Consider the following 25,971-nt stretch of genomic DNA (forward strand, 5'->3'; position numbering starts at 1 on the left):
CCCCAGCCTCCTTGGACCCAGTGAACTCTGAGGATGTGTGAGAGCAGCCTCTCAGCCTCCCCTGCCTTTAAATTAGAGAAAAAGGTCCCAGCCTCTGAAAGCCTGAGCATGGCCCAGGCATTTAGAATCAAGCTGCACATATTCCCAAGCACTTTGTAAAAAACAAAACAAAACAAAACAAAAAAAATTAATAATGCCACGGTCTTCCCTATCCTTACAGAGAGAAGCCTGCTCAGAGTGGTTACTAAAAACAGGAACCTGCCCTTCTGCAAGTCCCGCGCGCCTTCCTCCTTTCTAGCAGAGGAAGTGTGTGGCCGGTTTAGCAACTGCTGTTCTTCTTGATAGCCTGGGTCTCTCTACACCCGCGGAGGCCTGGCAACCCGCTCACTGTGCCGAAGCTGCAGCAGCTGATGGAGAGACGGTGACGGCGCTCCTGGCAGGCCCTTGGCAGCTACTCCCAGGGGAGACCATGCCCAGCTTTTGAAGGTATCAGAGGGGACACGGCAGGGGCTGGGCGGGGAGAAACCTCAGACTCTTAGACCCACAACTGGCACAGCATTGACTTTCTGGGGATAGGAAAGCACTCTGTGAGAGATGAGGCAGGGCAACATCTCGAGTGAGGCCGACACCTAACCCAGCGCCCAGCACATGGCAGCTGTTCAGTGAATATCTGATGCAGAATTACGTATGGCAAGACGGGCTGGGGGTCTTGGACCAGGGACGCTCCTGCCAGAGGAGATTTGCTAGCTAAGGAGCGATAGCCTGGTGTATAGTAGGCTTTGTACTAAGGGCAACTCCTGCTTGCTCTCAGTCTTCCTAGCTCTATGTCCTTGGGCAAGACGTTTAAACCTCTCCAGGCCTTCATTTTCTCCCCTGTAAAGTGGGAATAAAGGTGCCCAGTTCAGTGCTGGGCAGATGAAATGAGCTAACATATGCAAAGTAGCCAGGCCAGTTTCAAACACATAGTAGTTGTTCAATAAATGCTACCCACAGGGAGTCATGACATCTAAAAGGAGCAAGGGGCCCAGGTAGGCTGACCAATCACAGTAGTGCTTCCAGGAGTTCGGGTGTTTGGATCTTTGGGAAGAAGCCAATGATAACCCATAGTAATAAGCAACAACAAGCAGAGGAGGAGGTATGTGTATGGTGGCAGGGGTAGGATTAAAGGAAAGGCAAATAGGTGAGGTATACAAATTCTGAAAACATAGAAGGTTAGAATTAGAAGAGATTTTGGAGAGCTAGAATTCCCTAAGGAATGTGGCATACTTCACATTCTTTTAGGTGCCAACACATCCAGAGAGCCTAATGTGAGGAAAACGACCTGGGCTTTGGCCTCAGAGTGCCCTAAATTGGGGCCATGCATGTATGTGCAAAGGGATGGTGTCTGCCATGCTGAGTGGCCGGGGAGGGGCACTGCGTGAAGAGTTATTCTCCTGCAGTCCTCAGAACAATCCCACAAGGTTATGATTATTACGTGCTTTTGACAAAGGAGAAAATGAGGCTCAGAGAGGTTGAGTAATTTGCGTAAAGTCACACAGCTGGTGAGAGGCTCTAAGGGCTCCGAGGGCTGAGGTGGGGGAGGGGAGAGTCTCAGCTACAACAAGTGCATGAAGGACAAAAGTGTGTACTAAAGCAGTGCTCTTTATTTTCAGAGAAGTATATCCCATAGTCTGCAAATTGTCATTCTGTGGTTTGCTATGAGACGCTGAGCCACAAACCTATAAATCTGGGGAGGTAAGCCTTAATCAAAGTTCTGGCAAAATCCTTTGCAAACGATCTTCTCCGGTTAGAAGAATGCTATTCAAGAGTGTTTATGTGTCCTGAAAAGTATAAGAAAAATATTAAAAACCTATGACATAGACTGAAATCTATTTAGACTTCTGTGTCTTAAACAGATCTTAGAGTCAGGGCAGCAAGACGGCTTCATGGAAAATCACTGATGTCATTAGCTATACCTGGTCAACATTCTGGGCCAGCCACCAAGGGGCTATGTGACTCTGAACATGCCCCTTTGCCTCTCTGAGTCGTATTTTCCTCCTCATAAAAAGAAGACCTTGTATGTTTGTAAGAAGTTTAAATTAACTACCATATATAGGAGATGCTGAATTCTCAGCAGCAGCTAGTTGATAGCATTCCTAACCCAGACAGGGAGAGGACGCCAGGTTCCCGGGGCATCCCTAGGTAACAGATGGGTAACGGGCAGTGTTACACACAGCGAATCAAATCATACAGCTGCGCAGCAGGACGCTCCCTGATTTTTCTGAATGCTTATTTCTGCTCGTTTCTCCATGTGATATAACTGTAACAGACACGGGTAGGTTTGGATTGCAGCAAATGGAACTCATTTTCCTAAAATGGAAAAAAAAAATTCCCCCTACTCTTGAGTTTTGGGAGCTGGCAATGTCTTTCCAAGGGGAGGGTGTCTTTTTAAAGACTTAGTAAGTCTCCATTGTGGTAAACCCTAATCGGCTTCGTGCACTCAGAGATGGTGCTGGGTTTTTTTCGGTTTTCATTTGACATTCAGCAAGAATTTATTTCCCCCAGCTCTGACAGAGGCTAGAGCTTAAAATTCCCATTAAGCCTTTCTAGCATGTCAGGCCAGACCATTTGGTTCCTGTCAGCATGCTGAGTGAGGGCCCTGTGAGTACATCTATCCATTCCTCCATCCTTCCCTTTCCTTAATAAATATGCATTGAGGCCATACCATGTGACCGACTTCCTCCCTCTCAGCTCCCCAGGCGTTCTGAAGGAAATCAGTACCCTGGGTCCAAACCACTTCCTCCCATCTGAGAACCACCAAGGGAGGGGGCTTATTTCATTATGGTAACTGGGCTACAGACAGAAACCCTGGGGCCTCGAAGTCTCAGCGGCTCACTTCTGTTGTCAAACAGCTTTGCAAAGTCATACTCCCTCCATGGCACCGTCCAGGCAGCAGGGACCATGGCTGGAGGCCTTGGGGTGTGGCAGGCGGGGCAGGTGCAAGAACATCAGAAGAAAGTGGGAAAAGCACAGCCCGGCTGCCTCCCTGGGCTGTGCCAGGCACTTTACAGACAACACCTTCAGGAACTCAACCAAATGAAGCGAACGCTTAACTAGGTGCCAGGCACCTGCTAGGTAAATTTTTTTTTTTTTCATTGAGCAATATACTAGACAGGCACGGAGTTCTCAGGAAGTTTACAGCTGGGGTGGGGGTGGGTAAGACACACATAAAGAAACAAATGAGTTATGGTGTGTGTCGTGAAGGAAAGAGGCAGGGCCCAGGACAGAGAGCAGGGGGACCCGTTTGCTAGTGAAGCTCATTCAGGGTAATTCTCACATTACCTTGGGCAGTAGCCATGCCCTTTCCCAATCTGCAGACTTGCCAGCTACCCCCCTCCGCCCCCAGCCAAGGCCTCCAAGTCACAGGGACAATCGCTTATTTCTTACACCCTCTAAATGCAAACTCCCAGCCGGGAGTGTCAGACTCACTTCTTGATCTAGGCTCTATCAATACACCTCTGGGTCCATCTGCGGAATACCTATGATGTACATGACCCTCTAGCACGCCATAATCTTCCATTAAAAAGGATGGGTTCCACTTTATACAAGCCTCCATCCATTCCCTGATGCCTAGGACTACAAGTTAAGAGCCTCTCTCTGGATCCAGATGCCTGGATTCAAGTCCTGCCTCCACCTCTTACCGACTGGGGGACCTCCAACAGCTTCTAGAAATGCCCTGGCTTTGGTTTCCCCAGTTATACAAAAGGCATAACGATAGTGATCTGTCCTATGTAGAACCGTTGTGGGGGTCAAAAGGAGAGCACATCTAAAACATTTCTTCAACACATATTAAGCTCCTGTCTTTCTCCTGTTGCTGTCTACTCAGCCTCATAGGGAGCTGGCATGGATCTGTGATGAATACAGGAGCCTTCCATCTGGTCTACCTGCTATTTATAGGGGAGCAAACTGAGACCCAAAGAAGGAAAGTGGCTTGCCCCAAGTCTCTGAGAGGTTAGTGGGCCCACTGTGGGTTCTAAAGATATAATGTATGAGAAGTAAAAATTAAGAAAAATTAGGGGGAGAAATGGGTTAACTCTCCTTCTTCCCAGGGCTGGAGTCACTCATTCAAATGATTTTATGACCCAAAGCTGACAGCTTACCCTCAATGCCTCCAGGCTCAGAGCAAGAGGGGCAGGGTGTGAGGCAAGAGCCAGGCAGCTGGCTCTTTGGCCGGCGACTATCCATGAGCAGCAGTGGCTTCATAATGGTCAGAAGCAAGGGGCCTGAGGACCGGGGCAGGGAATATGCAGATGCCAGGCCCATGTGCCTTCTCGGGCTTCCCCAGGAATGCTAGCTTTCAGAGCATTTGTTAAAAGATTTAAAACGCTATTATACTGGGATGAGGGTAGTGGAAGGAATCAGGGTCGGTAGTAAAAAGAACCAGGGTTTGAAAGCTGGCCCCACGAGCGAATGAACTGTGTGACCCTGAGCAAGTTACTCAACCTCTCTGAGACTCCGTTTCCTCATCTACCAAATGGCAGGCTCTTTGGGGGATCAGATGAGCCAGTGTCGTTCAAATACTTAATTTAGACCTTCCACATGGTGGATGCTCATGGAGATTCGGGTCTCTTCTCCTTTGAAAACAATGGGGATATCTTCAGGCATCTGTTCCAAATAAGGATAACTGTCAGAAGAAAGTCTCTTCCTGCACTGGTGCATGGAACCATGCATACCGGCTTGTGTGGGCCCACTGTACACATCTCCTCCTAACTCCATATTCGGTGACGTCACATTGCAAGCTTGAAATCAGCCACGGTGGGAATATTTACGCCACAGAAGGGAGCAAACACCACAACACTACCCCATCACTGTCAGAGTTTACCAGGATGCCACCAATCTACTCTCTCTCCCGGGCACATTGTTTTTCCATTTACCACCTATCCCATTTTGTTTCCCTCGTGGAATAGCTTCTGTGTTCCAGCCATGAGTAAAAGCAGATCTGACCACTGTCTTTACTTACAGCCATTCTTTGAACAATCACACAAATAACTGTTACAATTATAATTCACTTAAAGGGCAATGCAGGGTTCCTGAGGAGGTGAAGAAAAAAAAGAAAAGAGTAGCTCAGTGTTTCACCCCTGGCAGCACATGCAAACATCCTGGGGTCTTTGTAGAAAGACCAGTGCCCAAGCCCCTAGAGGAACCGTCTGAGCACCCCGGTATAGGACCCCCATGTCTGTGTTGTGATGAGTGATCCACAGTGAGGGGCGAGGACTTCAGAGCAGGTGGCTCAGCATATGCAAATGATGTCATTAGCAAGCTATCGATTTCCATCTCACTCCATAAGGTTATGAGCCACACGGCTGATTCACGTCAGTGAATAAAAAGCAAAACTAAGTCTTGCTGTGAAATGTGATATAGGAAACAAGTCACTAACTTTACGTCCCTGGGCCCACGCGTCCAGGCGAACTTTCGCATCTGCACACAAATCTGCCTTGACTTCCTCCTTCTAATAAAGCCTGCGTTTCCCAAGTATCCAGATTTGGAAGGAAAAACAAAAGCCTATTCATATATATTGCTTTCCTATTCTGTGTAGTTGTGAATCTGTGTCTTCTGATATCCAAATAATTGTCTTTACCACTGTTTTTTTCGCTGCCAATGTTTGATGTCAGTTCATGGGTTATATATATTTACACCAGCCTCTGTGTATACAAAGCTGATCTAGAAGAGAAACAAATGGGGGGGGGGGGCTTTCCTCTTTTTACTCAATGAAATATTAAAGCCAAATCAAGATTGACTTTCGGCCTATCTCGCCATGCGGGACACCACATCATACAGACGGCCACCAGGTCTGGGCCCAGAGGCCCTTGCTTACATGTGGCACATTCACTGTCAGCACAGAGGGGGGCCACACAGACCCCACGGTGTGCCTGTCCTGTAATACCTCCTCTCCCTAATCTTTACTTGTGAAACCCCAGCAAGGCAGATGTGGATATGCCCACGTTTTAAATGAAAACAAACAAACAATGGAAAGAGGCTTAGTGAGGTAAAAAGGGGTGAGATTGAAATTTGCTTCAGCACCAACCAGCCCCAAATCTGGTTTCTTCCCATGACATCCTAAAATGAACATAAAATGTTTTGTAGGCTGCATCCATCCTAGTCTTAGGGTAAAGCTGAGTCTCCCTGTTAGCCTGAGAGTATATGAGATTCCTTTTCCAGCACACAGGGGCAGAAGGTGCCAGAACACAGGCTCATGGACACGGGGCTCAGGCAGAATGGTGGACAGAGTGCTGGACAGGGAGTCATGGCCCTTGCCCAAGCTTCCTGAGTGACCTTGAGCAGGTTGCTTACCCTCTCTGAGCCTTTTCTTTGTAATATGAAGGCATTGAACTGCTATTTTTTAAATTGGTGCTTTATGATATCCTGGGATTGGGCTCTCCCATCAGGAAGAGTAGAGGGGCAAGAGTGCTGAACCCCAAGTCCCCAACCAGCAGCTTGCTTTTATCGATTTTACATATTAAGCTTCCGGGGAAACTCTTAAAACAGGTTTCAACCAACAGGTTTGGAATATCCTGGATGAGAGGATACAAAGTTCTCCTCCAAATGGCAATTTAAAGCCTCTGATTTTGAGTCAGGCAGGACGAGGGAGTGGGAGCATGCGTGCATTTTTGGAGCTGACTGCAGGCCCTGGCCAGAGCCCTAGGAGCCATGCAGGAAAGGAGAACAAGGTGGGGTTGGGTGGCTGGGGGGTGGGCAGGCTGAGGCTGCACCTGCCCAGGGAGGAGAGCAGGGAACAATGTGGGTCACAGGGCAGGTGTGCCTGTTGCACGAGGTCAGGATGTGGTGGGGTGCCCCCCGGAAATCCTGCGAGATCCTTGGCAGGGCAACCAGCCCACGCTGAGCTCCTCTTCCAGCTCTTCTTGTTCCTGCGCATAGCATCAGACCACGGGCAGTACCAAGCAAGTCCCAAGTCAACTGGGCGGGTACCTGGCACCAGTCACAGTCGACGGGTAATTGAGGCAAAAGGGCCATGAGCCATCGTCCATCCCAACCCTTTTCCCATCACATTTGAGAATGCTGAGATCCCAAGAAGGCAAAGAGACTTGCTCAAGCTTGCAGAGTAGTTAGCTGGGCCACCCAATAGCACCAAGAGATCCAGCTTGGGGAAGTTTTTAGCTATTTGATTTTACCAAACCTATCCCTGCTTCAGATATGACCTGTAACTCAATCCTTAAAACAACTCCGCAGGACATGTATTCGTGTCCCAAATGTGTGGATTTAAAAATCAAGGCTCAGAGAAGTGCAGTAACTTGCCAAAGGACACACAGCCAGGAGGTTGGGAGCTGGAATCTGAACTCAGGCTTGCCTGACTTAAAAACCCTTTCAAGTCTTCCTTATTCTGTCCAAGTTCTGCTTTGGGTTGTAAAAGCAATTCATGCATGTAGGAGAACATCTGGAGATTTTAGAAGGGTGTAAGCAAGAAATTGGTCCATTTACCTTATAAGATCACTACCCAGAGAGAGCCCTTGGAAACATCTTGGAAATAATTTCCTTTCCTATTTTTCTATACATATTTGCATATGCATGTTAATTTTTTACAAAATTGGGATAGTATAAGCTAGTTTTTCTTGTTTCTTTCTCCCCTCCGCCCCCCATAGCAGTATCAATTCTTTCACGTTGTGAAAGGGTGGAAAACACTATGCAGGATTCACTCCGGCTCTTTTGACCCCAGCAAGCCACCTAAGAGCTAAGGCCTGAGCATACCCTCCCTGCCTCTCTCTCTCCTGTCCCTTCTGCTCCCCTCCAGCCAGATCCCCAGACATGGGTTCCAAACATTGCCACTTGACCTCCCAGAGGCCCTTCCAGACCTCCCTGTCCTTTGTACTAAGGTCTCCCCCAAAAAGTTTATGGTCCCAGAAATTTACTTTGAGAACTTTATAAAATCATTTCTCTGTGAACCAGAGGGGCAGGAAAGCAAGGCAGCATCTCATGGCGGTGGCAAGCACAGCTACTTTGGAGCCCAGGCTCTCCTCTTACCAGTCATATAACCTTGGACAAGTTACAAAATTCATCCCACCTCCGAAAGGGAGTTGTTATGAGTGACAAGGGTAGGACAGCTAGAAAATGCCTCACCCCCACGCCAGGCGCAGAGTACAGCTGCTCAGCCATGGTGGCGGGGGGGGGGGGGCCTCCGGGGACTACTGCCACCGTTGAGGTCTGGGTAGGGTGGATGGGGAGGTTCCCCACCGGGGGCGTCATGCTTCCACGCCTTAGAAGCCGGTCACATGAGTGGACTTACAGCCACTCTTTGTGGGGGAACTTTCTAAGGCCAAAGGGAAGGCTGCATCCCTAAATAGATTTGTATATTAATTAAACCTTGTCATCAAGGTTTTCCAACTGTTCCTGGTTTTATTACAAAGTCCAGACCTGTCTTTCCTCGGCTGAGGTTCCTCAACTCTCCACCTTCAGCACGCCATGTAGGGGTTCAGGCTACTTGCCCTTCCGACAGCAAGGCCCGGACATTAGAAGCCCAAAGGGGATAAAGTACACAGAACGGTCCCGGGATACCATCTGGGAATGGAAGGTTCTCAGAAGCCTGCCCCCTCTATTTATAAGATAATGCAGAACACGCAATGAAAGGATCCCTGATCTGGTCCCAGAGAAAGCTAGCCAGAGACAGGTTGCTGGCAGGCGCCTCCCACACCCCAAGTGGTAACTCCCTGCGTCCGTGGGACCTCTGCGTGCCTTGCATCCCCACTGCCCAGAGGTCCTGGGTGATCTTCCCTCCTCCCTGGAGACAGGCGGTGGCATGGCCCCCTGGGAAAGGTGGACAAAGGACATCGGTGCTGAAGTCAGGAGAGGTAGGTGTGCGTCCTGCGGCCCTGTCCCACACCTTTCCAGCTCTCCGAGTGTGGACAGGTTAGCTCAGCAGCTGACCTCCACACCGAGAAGGTGGAGGAGGAAGCTGGCCTCCTAGGGAGGCTGGGAGGGTTAAAGGCAATTGCCCACCAGAAGGTGGGGCACACAGGAACAGCCTTCCCTTGACCCTGAAGAATATGAAGTCAGGGTTTGGATTCTGTAATGGGACTTGATAAGAGAAGTGATGATGCTTCTTCTATTAATTGTCTTCAGAAACTCACCGAGCCTTGATTCCTAGAATTAAAAGGGGCAAAGTGGCTTTGTTTTTGGAGACCATCTTTTTCACTCTCATTTTTCAGAAGGCCCAAGTTCACCCCAAGAAAACAGACTAGGGGGAGGCTAGGAGGCAAACACGAGCTCTGATCCTGGACATCACAAAGGAAAGGGAGGAAGAAACCAAATGTTCAGAGCTAATGTTAATTAACTCATTTCTCTTTTGCCCTTTCTTTATTGTTCCTAGAAGCAATTATGTGTCTCCTACCCTCTCTCCCACCTCCAACCCCTGCATAAAACTGTCACAGATTAAATCAGATTGCTCAGCCATTTCATTAGGGAGACTCTGGCTCTCGGTCTCTGGGGGCATTTTTACTCGCTCAAATGAAAGCCTCTCGCAGAGAAGTTAACTCCTTCCTGGAGAACACAGGAAGCCAGCAAGCAGACCACTCAGGGCTGTTGAGACCTTTCTCCGAACAGCACGGGGTATGGTGGCCTGGTGCGTGCATGCTGACCCGAGACCGAAGAGACCAGAGTGCGAGAAACAGGGCAGAGGGAGTGTGTCAGACCTCTGGGACCTACCCAGCCTTTCGCATGTCACCACCCTGAGTATGTTTCTTTTCTTGGAAGGACCTCAGTTTTCCCGCCTGAGAAATGCAACCCTCAAGCCTTTCTTTTTCCCGTCCCCGATTCCACAAATCCCCCCAAATCCCACACTCGTGCTTGAGAAGAATTACAAAGTTGTCGGGAGGGAGTGAAGTCGGAATTCACTTTGATAGATAACAAAGTCTTTTCCTCCCCGTGACTTTACTGGAGCTGTGGTTGAAGGAAGGAGAGAGTGGGACGTGAAGGCTGCGGGCTGTTGCCCAGAAGGGGCTCCGAGCGAGAAGATGGAGAGGAGGGCGGGGCCGGGGGATGTCCACGGGCTGGGAGCTGACACCCAACGTGGGCCGGGGTCAAGGCACAGTCCCTGGTGTTTAGCTGACGCTAGGTGCAAGTGTTAGGCCTCAGGGAAGAGAACGGCATTGCTGGGGTGCACTGTGGTGTGGGGACACATGGGACAGGAAGAGGTACAGGCCAGCATGAGTGTTTCAGAGTTATCCCCAGACAGGAGGCCTGCAAGACCTCTCCCCAGCCTGTCCTGAGAGCTTTCTCCAGGCCTTAGTAATGACAGTCAGGGAAGCTGACGGTCTGGGGTGACTGGTGGGCTCCAGGAAAGCACGGGAGCAGGACAGAGTGGCAGAGGCCTCTGCGGGATATCTCTGCATAGCACACAGGGGCACAGCTCCGTGGGGGAGAGCCAGCTCCTCAGAGTCAGAGGCGACTTTCTTTCCTCCTTCCCCGGACATGCGTGAGGTGGCCCGAGTTCCCCATCGGGTGGGTGGGACCACAGGGGCCGGCCTTTCTCCGGGTGCTGGTTCAGGGCCCAGGACCCAGCTGCAGGGAGTGAGGCTCCCAGCCACTCCACTGGCGTGGTCTTTTGAGCCCTTTTTAGGAGCACGTTTTCTTGAGTGCCTACACCAGCTGAGGAGCTGGGGACAAGGACAACTTGTCTCTGCCTCCTAGAGCCAGGGTGATGCTGTTAAAACCTGCCGGGCTTGCATGAAGGGTCCTGCCAAGGTCAAAGGTGTCCCTTTGGCTGTATGGGACAGGGGAGGGGTGGTAAGAAGGGGAAAGGAGGGACTTACACCCAGAGGGGCCACACCCTAGAACTATCTCTGTTGTTTTCAGTCAACAGGATCAGAAGACGGGGTTCTTAACTTTGAATGTGTGATCCATTCCGGCCACACTTTCTTGGTGCATTTTAGGCTTAGGGTTCTTGCAAGTTTGTAATTATCTTAGGAAGAGCACAATTATAAATGAACTATTTGAGTTACGACTGATGAACTATTCATGTAAATATTTAAAATATACTAACTTTCAAGCAAAACTAATTTTGGTTTTTCTTGTTTCCTAGTACACTAAATATCCTACCTGCCCACCTCCTCCTCAGTAAATTAGGAAGTGATACAGACTTCCCTCAATCTCTGGAAGGCCTTGCCGAGAGCACAGATCTTTCCAGAATCTGAATATGCGGTGCATAGAGGAAGGATTTAAGACCAGGGTGGGGGTTGGGTTAACAGACTTCTGGACCCTTTCAAGCTACTCAGTTCTCTACCCTAAACTGCAGACAAAGAAAGGGGTGGAGTATAAGTTTGCAGATGGGCAGCCCCAGCTGGGGGACCCTGCCCTTCCATTCTCCTCCTTACCCCCAAGAGACAAGAAGGGCTCTGACTATGGGTGGGGCCTTCTTCTCTGTGCTTCAAGGATCCCAAGAGACACATTTTCTGTGATCGCCCTAAGCTCCCTTCTAAAACGCTCGTACAGGGACCCAGAGTTTGAATGTTTATCATTATGGACAATCTGAAAATACACTATAAATTGCAGTCATTAACATGGAGTTTAGGCTAGGCCACGCTCATGTGCTTTATCTGTTAATTTTGCAGCCACGACTGAATGTCGTTTCATTATCATTCCCTGTAACAGGCAGGCAGAGGTCCATAACTTGCCCAGAGGTCACCACGCTCGGACACGCAGAGCCAGAATGTGAACCAACATGGAACAGGCTCAGCCTCAGCAGTTCAAATCCGTGCTGTGTGACCTTAGACAAGACCTTACCCTCCTGGGGACTCGGTTGCCTTCACCGAGAAATGGGGTGAGGGATGCAGGGACTTGACAATTATCAGAAGTCGCAGCGGATGTGTGAATGGGGCACACCGCAAGCATGCAGCGTTGGTATGGAGTTTCCCTTCTTCACCGTGGGTTAGAGCATGTGGAGAAACGAACGCAGGAGAAAGTTGGGGCAGAAATTACCCTTTGCTCAGCCCCCCTCTGGTTGTCAAGCTGGTACTTCCTTGGGTGTCAGGTGCTCCCGATTCCCCATGCATGGGGGTTGGGAGGGGGTCCTGAGTGGGGGAGGGAGGGGCTGCAGCCCCCCTGAAATGCCCCTCACCTTGCACACAAGCACCGCTGGTTGCTTTCCGCCAGCCAGGGCTCGGAGTAATGGAAACTTCTGCGACCAACAGCATTCGCTCACAACTTCCCTCTCTGTGGTTTTCTCTGTCATTCCCTTGATAAAAGACCCAGGGCTGAGCAAATGTAACCAACATTCACGGATCTCAACTTCACATGAAAACACCCGCCCCTCAAGAAGTGAGCTGCTGAAGAGTGATGCACCATGTACTCTAAACTGGGTCATTCCTCACCCAGAGGGCTCGGTGCATGGCTGACTTGCTGTGTGTATCCCCTGTGCCGTAGGCTTCGACCATCTTCGACAGCCCAGGGAGACAGAGCGATGGGAAACAGTATGCGATCCACCCCAGCACCTCCCGAGAGGCCTGTGCCCAGCCCAGATGGTAAGTCTGGCTTCTTGGCTCTGGGTGTGATGCTTAACTCCATCGTTCAAGAGCCGGGGCCAAGACCGAGCGACCGGGGCTGCTGACAATTGGTGAAACAGGGCACGGGGTGCAGAGGCACTCATGGTACCTGCCTCTCTCACCTTGCTCGTGGTTAGCATTTCAAAAGATTGAGCAGGGGTGCCCTGAGTGGCTGCTGGGCGGCTGGCTTGTGTGGTGGACCTTTGAGAACAGCTCTTTCCACCTTTATTTGACAGGTGGGGAAACTGAGGCTCACTAAGGAAATGTGATCCGCTGTGGGAAGAGTCAGATTTCCAACCCAGGCCAGTCTGATTCTGAAAGCTAGGCTCTTGCTTACCACACCCTGCCAGCCAGCCGTGCTATAATATTATCGTGAGTTTAATATTATCACAGCTCTGCAGAAGCTTTTGCCGTGCAACCTGATGAAGCTAGACACTAGCTCGAGGAAATCTTCCTGAAAAGAAAGGAATCCTGGGTCCCCTTGGTAGGATCACAGGGCTAGCCATCCTAGGGGGAGGGCACAAGGCCATGGGTTATGCAGTGATGACAGAAGTCAGCTTCCCGCAGCGCTGCCGGGTAGAGGCGGGTTCCTGAAGCCGAGGAGCCCTTCAGAGACTGGCCAGAGAGCCCTAAGAGGACATCAGCAAGCAGGGGGCAAAGGCTGAGAGCAAAGCCCCTTTTGCTCTGGGTGGGGTGGCGGCAGCGCACTGTGTGAGTCCTCGAGGGGCTTGGGAAGGGGATGGTCAGGAGGTCCCTCAGGGTCCCCAGGGTGAGTCCCCTTGGGACATTTCCACCTCCTATCTGACATCACAGTGCTGGTGCTCGGTCTCCCTCTGCTAATGCCCCGCGTCCCCTGCGCCCCCCGCAGCCCCATACCCTGCAAAGTCCCCACGCACAGATGGCCACCATCCTGCCTGCTGAGAGTCCGCCGTGCCAGGCGCCTGTCTCTACTGCTCATTCCACTACTTCTGTGGCCCCTTCAGCAAGGAGGCGCCTTCTCATTGCTTCCAGAACGGAGACACCAAGTTATACATGGTCTCATGATCCCTCGGATGCTCCCAAGGGAGCAAGCAGAGACCCTGCCGCCCACTTCGGTCCCCAGGCAGGGCAACTCTAGTGGCTGTCTGTTCCAACGCCCCTCCTTAAGCCTAAGGGGGGAAAGATGAAAAGAACATTCTCCGGGACAAAGGGGATGGAACCATGTGATGAGGTGGGGCAGCCGGCACGCTCCGGGGCCCCTCTGCCTCCCATGCAAGGCTCAGAACCGGGTGTCGGCCAGGCCTCCTGCTGCCTGGGCCCTTCTCCCACCTTCTCCAAACCACTGCAAATCACAGCTTCCCCTTCTAGTCATGGCTGCTTGAGGAAAACGCCCAGGGCCCACCCTGGCTCGGGAGACACCCACCCACCCACCCAGCGAGGCCATTTTGTACTGCAGCTTCTCGCCCCGGGGCAGGGGGGGCGGCATGCTTGAGCAAACCCCATGAAAACATGGGTCTCCAAGGGCTCGCTCATTTGCCTTTAGTTTTTTAATGCAAATTCTCATGAAATAAGTTTCTCTTTTTCCACTGTGTGGGTGGTGGGAGGTCACCTCGAAAAGGGAGGTAGAGGGGTCTCCCCAGCCCTCCACCCCCTGGTGAAGAGAATTCCCCAGGTCGGACCCAGTGTGTGATCCAGGCAACCACATCAAGCACGAGTAGCTGCCTTTTCCATCCCCCACCCCTGAAAAGTTTCCCCTGTGATCAGTCGTAATTTGATTTCCCTCCCCCCCTTTTTTTTCCTGCCATCCACTCGAAGAAGGGAGAGAAAAGTGGTTGCAGTGGGTGCTGCATTCATTAGTCTCTAGCCGATGGATGCAGAGGGTTCGGGTTTTCATGGAACATGCACCCACTCAGCTAACACTCATGCTTACTTATTTGGTCAGGCTCCAGCTCCCAGGAAGTAGTGCGGGGAGCTGAGGGCTTTAGGCCAGCATACAAGTGGAGCTTCCTCTGACGTTAGCCTGAGTGGTGGAGAATGAAAGTCACCAAAAGCCCCAGGCCCTACACAGGGATCAGCAGGAGGCCTCACCTGTAAACTGCTAGACAGACATGTTTTCTGAGCTTTTAGGAGTGTATTGTTCCCCCCAGCAAGGACGGTGAATGCCTTGGGATGTGGCTTTGTCCATCTGTTTGCTCCTAAACGAAGCTTTCTAGAACATCCCTGATTACTCCAGTTCCTGGAGACTACTATCACAAAACCCACAGAGGTAGGAGGACTTGAAGAAACGGGGCAGGCCTCAGAGACAAATGACCTTGCTGAGCTACTAGTGTTGTCCCTGGAAGCCATTTGACCTGGGGTAAGTCAGTTAGCCTCCCAGAAGAAGGGCAGGGCTCAGCAGTCAAATGGAGACCAGGACAATCCCCTTCTCAGAGCACTGACAGCACAAAGTAGTCACCTGATGAATGTGGAGGGAATCACTTTCCTAAACTCCACTGGGGGTAACCTGATTGCACGAGGCTCTGTCTAAATGCCTCCCCCCCAAAAAAGCAGGTTTAAAGCAGTCGAATTGGGGGTTCCATGACTTGCTTGCCAATCAACCCACATAACTCATTTTCTCTACAATCCTATCCTTATTTCAGACTCTTGCTCTGTACCAGACACGGACAGTACAGAATTGAGTAAGACCTAGGGAACTCCCATGTATCTGGGCAATGACATATTTCTACCTTAAATAGAATCTGAAGGTACAATTTTCCCCCACCTTACCTTCTTTTTTTTTTTTTCCCCTCTTCACCTTTTATCACCCTGATCTCACTGACAGAGGTCATAATGCAAACCCAGACACTGTTCAGACCCCCTTCTGTGCAAGCATAGAAATCGCGCTAAGCGGGGCGTTTACCTAGCACCTAGGGTGCTGCCCCATGGAAAGAAGACATGGGAGGGGCTCTGAGGAGGAAGAAGGGGGCAGGGAGGTCTCTGACCCAGCCTGGCACTTCCCCAGTGAATGATTCTCAGACCACCTGCATCAGAGCCTCTGGAAAGTTGTCAAAAATGCAGATCACTGGGCCCCGCCCCAGATCTGCTCATCAGAATTCAATGATGGTGGAGGGGAACAACCCGTGGAATTTCTTACAAGCCCCCTGGTTTGAGCCAAAAGTTTGCATCCCCAGACCCAGCTTTTAGTCCTGCTACTCTTAACACCCGATGAGCAATGAGAGAAGTCAGTTTGTCTCCGTAGGGTCCCTCTGGTCTCACTTGTAAAATGGGATGATGGGAGTGACTCTATAACGTGCCAGACATGATTACCTAGTGCTCTACACACATCATTCTCCCTCCTCCCAGCCTCCACAGGAAGTGATCGCTATCACAGACAGTCCAGTGCCCTGGAAGGGAACCTGCAACAGATCTTTGACTAGACCCACCTTTTCCACCTGGGTCTTACTCATCCCACTTCTGGCCCCTGAGATGGTTCTAGGTGGAACACGATCATTCAACTTTTTACACTGAATGTACAACTTCTGCACTTGTAATGGAGACCATACGAAATACATCTCGTCCATCAGACCACGATTTCACGGTGCCTAGAATGGGGCTAAAGATTTTTTTTTTTTAAAGCAAATTAACATAAAGAAAGACACTGTTAAGTAAATAGTAGTGCTGGTGGTATTCAGTAGCATCAGGAGAGCAGGTGGCCAGGGACAGAGTCTGCCCCCTCTGCCGCTTGGTGACTGGGTTTTGAGACTGGGCACTCGGCCTGCTACCATGTGCTCCTGAGCTAGTCTCTCCACCTCGCTGTGCCCTCTGAGAGCCTCGAGATCTACTCGGTCCAATCTGCTCCATCTCAGAGATGGGACAGCCAAGGTGTGGAACAGAACAGAACTTGTGGACCACTGCGTCTCACTTTTCAACCCACAATATAGGACCCACGGGTACAACCTGTGGTTTGTGGTGATCAACAGAACTTGGTAGATCTCCTATCAGGCGAGTCTGCCCAGCCCCGTCTGATTGGTTAGTTGTGTGTATATGTTTCCTGTAAAAGACATTGAAAGCAAGGCCTGCTTGGACCCTCTGGAGGCCATGGATTTGGGCACGATTCAAGGGCGTGCAAAACCAGAAGCTGAAAGCACTGGGTTGTTTAGCTCCTTGCCAACCAACTGCACTCGGCTGCTGGTGCCAACTTGGAAACCTCATTTGGAGTCAGCGTTTGTCCCAACCTGTCAAGGAGCAAGTGCTAATTGGGGAGAGCCTGGTAATTACATGCCAAGGAGAGCTCTGTGGCCTAGGGACATGGCCAGGAGCTTCAACAACCCTCATGCTCCTGCTGCAGGTTACTAAACACTCTCCCAGCCTTTGTTTCTTCATTTTTTAAATAAGAATATATATTCTCTAGGGTTGTATGGAGCATTGGGAGTCCTGAAAGGCTGGCTTTGCTAGAGTTATAAATGGAAACTACTGAAAGGTTTTTAGCATTTAAAAAGAAATGGTAATGATTCCAAGAGGAATAATAATGCTAAAAAAGGCCTGTCCTCCTTTGACCAAGTAATATCTGTGGCTAGTGAGTTCTGCCTGGGTCTCCTTCCTTTTTTGGATTCATTTCCCATTTTACACTTTTGTACAGTTCGTTCACTATGACACACTTTCAAGTTGAGCCATAAGTAAATATCTGGTCTTCCGGATTTCATCTCCTGTTCTCACCAAATGGATTTTGTTTTTAGAAGAACAGAATATTTTCAAATTTGCACATCCAGAGGCTTTTCAAAAGTTAGGACACCATTGGCTGAAATTGGTCTTGGACTATGTGATGCTAATCCCACCCATCCCATAAACATGATATTAGCGTCCCCCCCCCCCCCCACCGCCCCGTGGAGGTGGGTTCTGTACATACATTGCATCATGAGTCCAACCCCAGTCATACAGGGTAGATTTCGGTATTTCCCATTTTTATACATGAAGAAATCAAGCTCAGATTGGTTAAAAATAAATCTCTCCCCAAATCACAGAACAATTAAGTGATGGAAGTAGAATTTAAGCCAGGTCTGATTGATTCCAAAGCCCATTCTCTCTTCTGAAAAATCCTCTCTGGGTTTCTCGCCTATGCGAGACACACTTCTTCATTCGCTTTGTTTCCTTATCTTAAATCTGCGATAATCTGGTCCGTGCCTCTCCCCGAGGCCAATCACTTATCTGATTTAATTCCAGGGCTCAGCTCTCCCCAAAACCTGGGGCTCCAGGGGGACCTCACAGTGTGTTCAAGCTCTAGGAGTGAACTTGATTTTCCTACTTTGCGTGTACTCTACCACCGGGCCTGGTAAGAGAGGTGGCAGGAATGCACATGAAATCCCTTGCGAAGGACCACACCAAGGCCATCGCTTTTAAGCAAAAGCCCCACCTCGAGGCTTTCTCAGCGACATGGAAGTGTTATAGCTGTAAAAACATCACTATTATGGAAATTCCACAGGAAGCTCCACGCTGTTATTGTGAAATTGAAATTCTCCAGCCCCTGAAGCCTCTTTCCGCTATTGAGACAATTGTTTTGATAATGGGATCGTGGTTTTTGTTTCTGTTTTTAAAGTAAGGAGAGGCGGTTGTTCTGTTTCACAGTCTTCACGGTGAAGCAGACATCAAAGCCCCAACCCCCGCAGAGACACAGGGTCTATTTCAAGGTTCTGTGATGGTCGCAGATAGCAAAAGCTGTGCCTCTCCTTCCAGCCTTGTTTTTCACAAGGGGCTGGTTCTGTGATGACCGCCCACCATGCTGCTGCCACAAATCAGGTTTCCTTCCCTTGGGCCGCGTTAGGCAGTGTTTAAGAGCCCAGTAGCACAGGGATGTCTCCTCATCTTCATTCCTTAAACCTGCCCTGAGCATCAGAGATGGGACAGCAGGATCTGGGTGGGGGGCTGGAGGACAGCTCCTTGTGGAGTTCACACTCATTCCCCCGGACTCCTGCAAACTCCAGAATACAACCTGGGTAATTGCTTCAAAGGAAAAGCCTAGAGCTTTACCCCGAGGTGGGGGTAAAGCAGGAGCACCAGGCAAACCTCCCGGGGGGGTGGGTGGTGGTAAGAGGGATGAGAAACGGGAGAGCAGGTGCTTTCCTGGCAGAGGGAGCAGCCTGTCCGTGGGGTCTGAGGACCCGGCATCCCAGCAAATTGAGAAGAACACGACGGCTCGTCACACTGCTCCTGAGCAGTGGAGACCATGTTAATAAGCGGCTCCTTCATATTTGGGACCATTAGCCCAGATTTCCATCATGAAGGTGTCTTCCAACCCCTCTTTTTCCAGACTAAAGCAGGCCGCAGAGGGGAAGGATGCAGCCACACTCAGAGTGCAAAGTCAGCCTCAAAATCAGCCCGCTTTACTGGGAAGCTGACCAGATCCTCTGTGTGGGGCCCCCCTTCATGGGCACTACAGCTTCCTAGGGACTATACCCAGTTTTGTATTTGCAATTTCCTTTCTGTTCTTTTTCTTAAAGAGGATTTCCAAATTTGCATGAGCTTCATGCCTCACAAAATCTGGATCCACCCTTTATCAGAACTCGGGACTTCTGGCTTCAAGTCCAACTGCAGTGCTGCCTCCTACTATTGAGCTGGGGTCTGGGCTACACAAGGAAAGAATCCTTTTTTTTTTTTTTAATCTAGCAAAGCAGAATGGGAGGGAGGGGTCTCCGTAGGCTCTGGGGAGGCTCTGCTGGGTCACCCATTCCCTGGCCAGGCCCTGCTCCTTCTCATGAGGCCTGACTCCTTTCAGTGACTTCAGTCAGCATGAATCACTTTGGTTTCCATTTCACGCCTAAAAATGCTTGCTTTCATCTGCTTTATTGTCTGTGGCTCAGCTTCCCCAAATGAACAATATATCTGAATGTGCTGTTGCATGGTGATAAGTGGCTTCTGATTCACTCTCACACATTCTACTCCTGAAGCTATCTTTGGGTTTACTCTGTCCGGGCACTGGTGAGCCACAGAGTCCCGGACATAGGAGTTGTAAGGGGCGGGGTCTAGAAGTCCCAGCATGGGGGTGTCTGGATCCCAGAAAGTGGCCAGTTTGGGCCACCAAGCCTGCCATGCCCCAGTGCTGGGATTTCTCCTGGTTTTCCTGGGGTGAAGGGGGCGGGTGATGACCCTTCCCATGATTATTAATGGATTCTCTAGAACGTGAGCTCTATTTGAGCAGGCAGACTTGGCTTGCTTTGTTCGCCGTGTTTGGCCCAGATACTCAATGAACAATTGCTGAGGGAATGAATACATGGTAAGTTACCCAGAATTTTGAGTTCAGATGCCCAGCCAGCAGATGGAGGGATAAACCCAACATCAGAGCAAACAGGTACTGAATCAGCCCATTCTTAAGGTATATTATTTCCCAAAAACTATACCTTGCATCTAATGCACCCAAATTCCAGCAAACCGCTAAGGCTGTATAAAACAGGATTTTGCTTAGTGCCAAAAAGTGAATTCACATATTATCACTCCTTCTCTAGCTGACGGTAAGCTGTACTCACATGAACCAGACAGAATGCTTTCCTTTTCAAAATGTCACTAGAATTACTTTCAATGTACATATGATGAAAAGCAGTTACTTTTTCTCCCACCCCTACCCCAAAGTCCCTATTAAATAGACCCCCAGCATGGTGCCTTATATCCTACAAAGAAGAAGTGCTTTGTGGAGTTTCAGAGTTAGAGTCTTTGAGTCCCGGCGGGTCCTCAGAACTCATGTAGCCCAATCGCAACACACCCTATCCCAGTATGTGAACTATGCGGACCCACAGGCCCCAGGGAGGGTAATAATAAAAGAAGCTTTTATGGCCCCTTATCATTCATGGGGCACTGCTGCATAATTTCATCTCATCTCCAGATGGACCCTGCAGTGAGGTAGCATTAGCCCCACTTTAAAGATGGGGAAATTGAGGCTAGTAGGCATTTGGGGACTTGGGCAAGATGACAGGGATCAGTAGACACAGTAGCAAACCTTCAAGCCAGATCTTGTGACTCCAGCTCAAGGACCTCAGGATCCCCACTTCTCAGAGGAGAATGTCAGGGCCAAGGTGGGCTTGCAAATGGAAGGGGATCACCGACCTTGGGGTTCCTTCGAGCTCCCTGTGCCACCATCCCTGAGGAGAGGAGAGCCTGCTATAAACTGCTGTTCCAAAGCCAAGTCATGTATCTCCAGCTGAGAAGTCCACAGGAGGGACTCGTCTTGGCCCTCCCCTCCCCGGGGTGGGTCGCCTTTTGGTTCCCTGTGAAGGAGAACACACCTTGGCTTTGTTTCCCCAGGACTGGATAGCGACTTCCTGGCCGTGCTGAGTGATTATCCATCTCCTGACATCAGCCCCCCCATATTCCGCCGAGGGGAGAAACTACGAGTGATTTCTGAGTGAGTTGGCTTTCCAAATGTTTCACAATCCCTTAAAGAGGGTGAACTCAATTTGAGTGGGAATCGTTAGATTTTAGCTATAGTTGTCCAACTCCACTCGGGCCCTGGTCCTATTCTGAGTTGAGAAATCTGGCCCATACAGCAGATCCTAGGGCTTAATCTTTAATACCGCCAGTGCTCTAAAGCCTTCAGTGGTTCCCCATTGCCTGGTGGGTTAAATTTAAATCCTTAACTTGGCTTTTGAGACCCTTTACGGTCCAACTTCTGCTTCCCACGTTGGTCTCATCTTCCACCCATGCAGTGTTGATATTTTCTCCCAGTGCAGTGGGGGCTCAGGCAGGAGGACCCGGGGGTCTGAGAAAGCTTCTGATGATAAACAGAAAGTATTGCCTTCCATCCTGCTGTCTCTCCATGACTCAAAATGGGCTATAGAACAGATAGGGGGCTCTAAGCTCCTTTTACTTAGATCCTCATTAATACAGACAAACCATCTTGGTTATATTGCAGCGTGTAATTCCGCATAGTAAACATTTGGTTTTAAAAAGCCCCCAATTCTGACACACTCACTGTGGATCCCCAAAAGGTGGCTAGTGCCAGCTATGTGGGAAGGGTTCTTGGTTAGCTTGGAATGAGGGAGACACTTAAAAAGTACAGTTTCATATGGAGAACTTTGGCCAATGGTGGGTTTGAAAAAGAAACGGCCTTACGTGGCCCGGGTTAAATCTGATTACTCTGTTCATGCGTTCGCTTTGCCACTCACCCGTCCACCCTCTCCTGTCTGTTCTTGTTCTTCCAGCGAAGGGGGCTGGTGGAAAGCCATTTCCCTTAGCACTGGTCGAGAGAGTTATATTCCTGGAATATGTGTGGCCAGAGTTTACCACGGGTGAGTACATTTCTGAAATGGCATCTACGAAGCATGATATTGATGTTAGTGATGGCTGAGCACGCACAGAGAGATTCCGGCATGGCACCGTGGAAAGGAAGTTTCCAGACAGTCACTCTTACTCTCGCTCAGTCCATAAGGAAGGGTGTCATCTTGGCGAACCCCTTGCCCTATCTGAGACTCGGTTTCCCCATCAGTAAGACAAGGGAGCTGGACCTTTTGGCTCCAATGCTGTGCTCCTGGCACATAGCGATACACATTCAGCAACCGTGATCAAAGGGGCACAGCTGCTAAAGTCAGCCTGTCTGGTTGCAGTCCTGCCTCTGTCCCCTGCAGGCCGTGCAACACTGGGCAAGCTCCTCAACAGCTCCTGCCTTGGCTTCCTTTCTTCATCTGTCAGACAGAGATCACAATACAGAATGACAGGGGCCAGAATAGATAGTAAGACCAAAGTACAGGGCTGTGAGGATGATGAGGTGGATAGTACATGGGTAGTTCTTGGAACAATGCCCGGCATTACAGTAAGCACTTGGTACATCTTAGCTAGATTCTTATCAAATCCTATCCAGAACACAGAGAACACTTACTGCCCAAAACACTTACGTACCCAACTTGACAAATGGAGAAGTCAGGCCGGAAAGGAGAAATTCGAACGAATCGGGCATGAGAGAGAAGCAGACAAGCACACTACCTTCCCCTGCAGGTATGCAGATGCGGGGCTTTGGAGACCAGCACCCCTAGGCTGGAATACGCATGGCTCAGCTCCCTGGCTTCCATGGTAGGAGCCCCCCACAAGTGCCAGGGGAAAGTTACTTCACCTCCTTGACCCCCAGTCTCCTCATCTGGCAAGCTACCAAGGCCAGACCTCGGCATACAGGAAGGAAGAAAGAGAAGCATTACTTTTTTTTATTTGGAGGGGTCCAGAAATAACAGCTTTACCCACTCACCCCTGCCGAAAGCAGAGGTAACTGCCTGCGTATTTTGCAGAATGTAACTCCGTGCATTTAATTGCAATGTCACAGATTTTGATTATGAATACCAAAAGCCATTTCTGAGCCAAGGATGATGAAGGGGAGCAGAGGTGGGACAAAAGCAGCTGTGACAGCCATGGTCTGAAAGAGATGTCAGTCACAGTAACTCTTTTGAGTCAGCTGCGTGTCACTGACCCATCTGCTCATTTAGCAAACATGCATCAACACTTTCATGTTGAAGATGTGGTACCGCATGTTGGCAGGGGCTCGGTGGTGGGGAGCCTAGAGGAGTAAGATGTAATCACAGCCCACTGGAGCTCCCCCTCTAGTAGATGCAATAAATGTCTTTAAAATATCGACTAGGAAGAGAGGCGGTGCAGGAGAATGGTTATGGAATTCGAGGTCCGAGGAAAATGCATTACAAGTCTAGCTTTACCAGTTGCTGATATGCAGGAACTTGGACAAATTACTTACTCACTCTGACCCTCAGTATCCTCATCAGTGAAAGGGAGGCAAGACTACCCTTCTTAGAGGGTGTATGTGAGGATCAGATTTCAATGCCTAAAATATGCATAATGCCCATAATTAGTATTCATATATGGCTGTCGCTATTGTTCTTCTTGTATTCATTTTTATGAGTGGAATTTCCTGGGAGGATGAATGTTGGTCACAGACACTAAGCGCGTATGTTGTGCAGAACTAAAGGGGTAGTTAAAATATTAGGCCGAATCATGATCTTAACACAAAAAGCGCTCTTCGAGGCCAGTACATAAATAAACGGTATCCGATTATAAGTCTATGGTCTTATAACAGCCTCGCAGCCACGGTGCTAAAAGGACTCGCTTGTGTGCCTTGGGGATAGCAAAGGATGTGATGCAGTGAAGCATTAACATTTGCCACAGCATATGCACTAGTTCAGACCTATGGATTAAAAGCCAGGGTTCACTCCCTGAAATATGGAGACTGTTAAAAAGGAGGTATAATTGCTTCTGAGGACACTCCAGCCAAGTGCTAACGAAGCATTTTCTTCCACGCTGGGATCTGTCTGAGGCTGTTCTGAAAAATGAGGAAGTGCCCACTTCCTTAGAACACAGATTCCTTTGTGCACGGAGCTGCTTCTGAAAGCATATTCAAGAGTGTTGGCTGTCGTATGGAAGGTGAACATTCTGTTGGAAAGTTGGACCACAGTGTTACAACTGCTTTTTTTTTTTTTTTTTTACTGTTAAGTGAAAAAAAAAAAAGCAAGAAATACAGAAACACATGTCAATGCATCGTGCAATGACAACTTTGTTTAAAATATGTTGAACAAGAGAAGATAGGAGGGGAATATAATGAATGCAATGTGGGGCTTGTTAAGTTGGTGGAATTATGCACCACCATGTCTTTCTTGTGCCCATTTATTCATTCACAAATACACACCAAGCTCAATACCCTGGACACAAAGACAAAACCCAAACAGACAGACATAGTCGTTGCCCTCATGGGGTGGTGAGGGAGAGAGGTGGGGAGGCTACAATACAAGGCAGAGACCTTAAACAAAATGCCAAACCTTATCGCGGTACCTTATTGAGGTTTAGAACGCTTCTATGTCATATAATACAGAGTGGGCACGGTCCGGCTGGCATTTGAGAACAAGATGAGAAAGGTATTTTATGCATCTTTGTGGCCTCGTTGTCTGATGTGATACCTGGCGTGGGGTAGGCACTCAGGAATTTTATCTGAATGATTAAAAGAAGGAAGGAAGGGAGGGAGGGAGGGAGGGAGAGAGGAAGGGCCAATTGCCCACCTCTTTTGAATCCCAACAGTTTTATAGGAACTGGACCCTGCTCTGAATTTCAGCGCCACCTGCCTGGTTGGGGGAAGGTGTGCTCAGGATACTCATGCCTCCCTTCCCTTCTATTTCCCAGCTGGCTGTTTGAAGGGCTGGGCAGAGACAAGGCAGAGGAGCTGCTCCAGCTGCCAGACACGAAGATGGGCTCCTTCATGATCCGAGAGAGTGAGACGAAGAAAGGTGAGCGGCCTCCGACTCCCCTTTCCATGCCGGGGCTGAGAGCAGCAGGTTTTGTTCCGGACTGATTCATGACACGGCTCATTTTGCCTCCTCCCACAACACATGCAAACCCATCCGATCTGGTGAGCTTCCTGCAGCCTACACACCCCTGGAGAGGCCAGAGTGAAAGCTAGGGGCCCAGAGCCAGGGAGCGGGGGACCTGGCAGGGTGAGGCCACGGCCGGACTCAATGAGCCCCGCAGGCTCCCGCTGCGAAACATCCCATCAACTGGGAAGCAAAACAAAGAGCAGGTGTAGGCAGCACTGGGCCCGAGTGAGCAGGCTTGGGACTAGGCCCGGCCCACGCTCGCTAGCTCTGTGCCTTGGGCGGGTCGTTTACTTCTCCGAGGGCAGTATGTTCATCTGGGGTGCCATATGCAATCATAACTGCGTTTACAGTGCTCTTGCTACACAGGAGACCTTCAGCACTGGTTTCCACTGTGCCCTACGATGAATTCAGGCATCTTAGAGAATCAGGACAGGCAGATGTATGCCCTTACTTACGCACCATGATCATTATCGTTACAACTTCCTTACGTCTTACACATTAAGCAATTCAGTGAAAACAAAATAGCTGGGCTCTTTGTCATGGTTCAGAACAAGGGCTCTGAATTCTAGTTTTGGCTGTATGCATTACTGACAGGCACCTGTCTCACTAAGCCTGGGTACCCTTTCCTAGAACAGGGGATTGACACTAGGAAGGTACTTAGCACAGTTTCTGGGGTGTGGTAAGCACTTTAACTCACAGGAGCAAGACCCTTCCCAGTTAGGGCTTTCCCAGACTAACTAAGAATAACACCATTTTAAAAACAAAAGATACATTCAGGTTCTTAGCCTGCTTCTTGTATCCTCAATATCAGAGAAGAGGAAATGCAATATCTGAGAGTATTTCCCACATACCTACTAAGGGCCAGTGCATTTTGGAGCTCGAGCCCTTCACCAAAATTAGCATCAGCCTTACTGTGGAGAAGCAGGGACCATCTATCTATGGTTAGAAAATTCAAGAACAACTTTTCTCTCAAAAACTCTAATGTGCTAGGGGAAAACAAGATCAAAGCAAAGACCACATTTCCTGTGCATGCCCTGGCAGTCCCCAGAGGTGGGAGACCCAGACTCAGACAGGACTTCTAAGCTGGCATGGCCAAGTGAGGGAGGAACCCAGCTTGAGGTTCCAGAGCTGATCTAAAAATAAAG

At 49.6% G+C, this 25,971-nt stretch overlaps 1 protein-coding gene across 1 annotated transcript in view; it reads left to right on the forward strand.

Moving 5' to 3' along the window:
* The first annotated feature begins 303 nt into the window (after nt 1-303).
* The window catches only part of SLA (Src like adaptor), a 34,501-nt gene continuing 8,833 nt past the window's right edge, over nt 304-25,971 (forward strand). Inside the window, exons 1-5 of the mRNA XM_036091138.2 lie at nt 304-486; nt 12,409-12,506; nt 20,775-20,874; nt 21,671-21,757; nt 24,636-24,739. Of these exons, the coding sequence (XP_035947031.1) occupies nt 12,446-12,506; nt 20,775-20,874; nt 21,671-21,757; nt 24,636-24,739 (352 nt within the window). The 5' untranslated portion in view covers nt 304-486; nt 12,409-12,445. The remainder of the gene's footprint in view (nt 487-12,408; nt 12,507-20,774; nt 20,875-21,670; nt 21,758-24,635; nt 24,740-25,971) is intronic.

Source organism: Halichoerus grypus, chromosome 5, assembly GCF_964656455.1.
Source record: "Halichoerus grypus chromosome 5, mHalGry1.hap1.1, whole genome shotgun sequence".
NCBI classification, from domain to species: Eukaryota; Metazoa; Chordata; class Mammalia; order Carnivora; family Phocidae; genus Halichoerus; species Halichoerus grypus.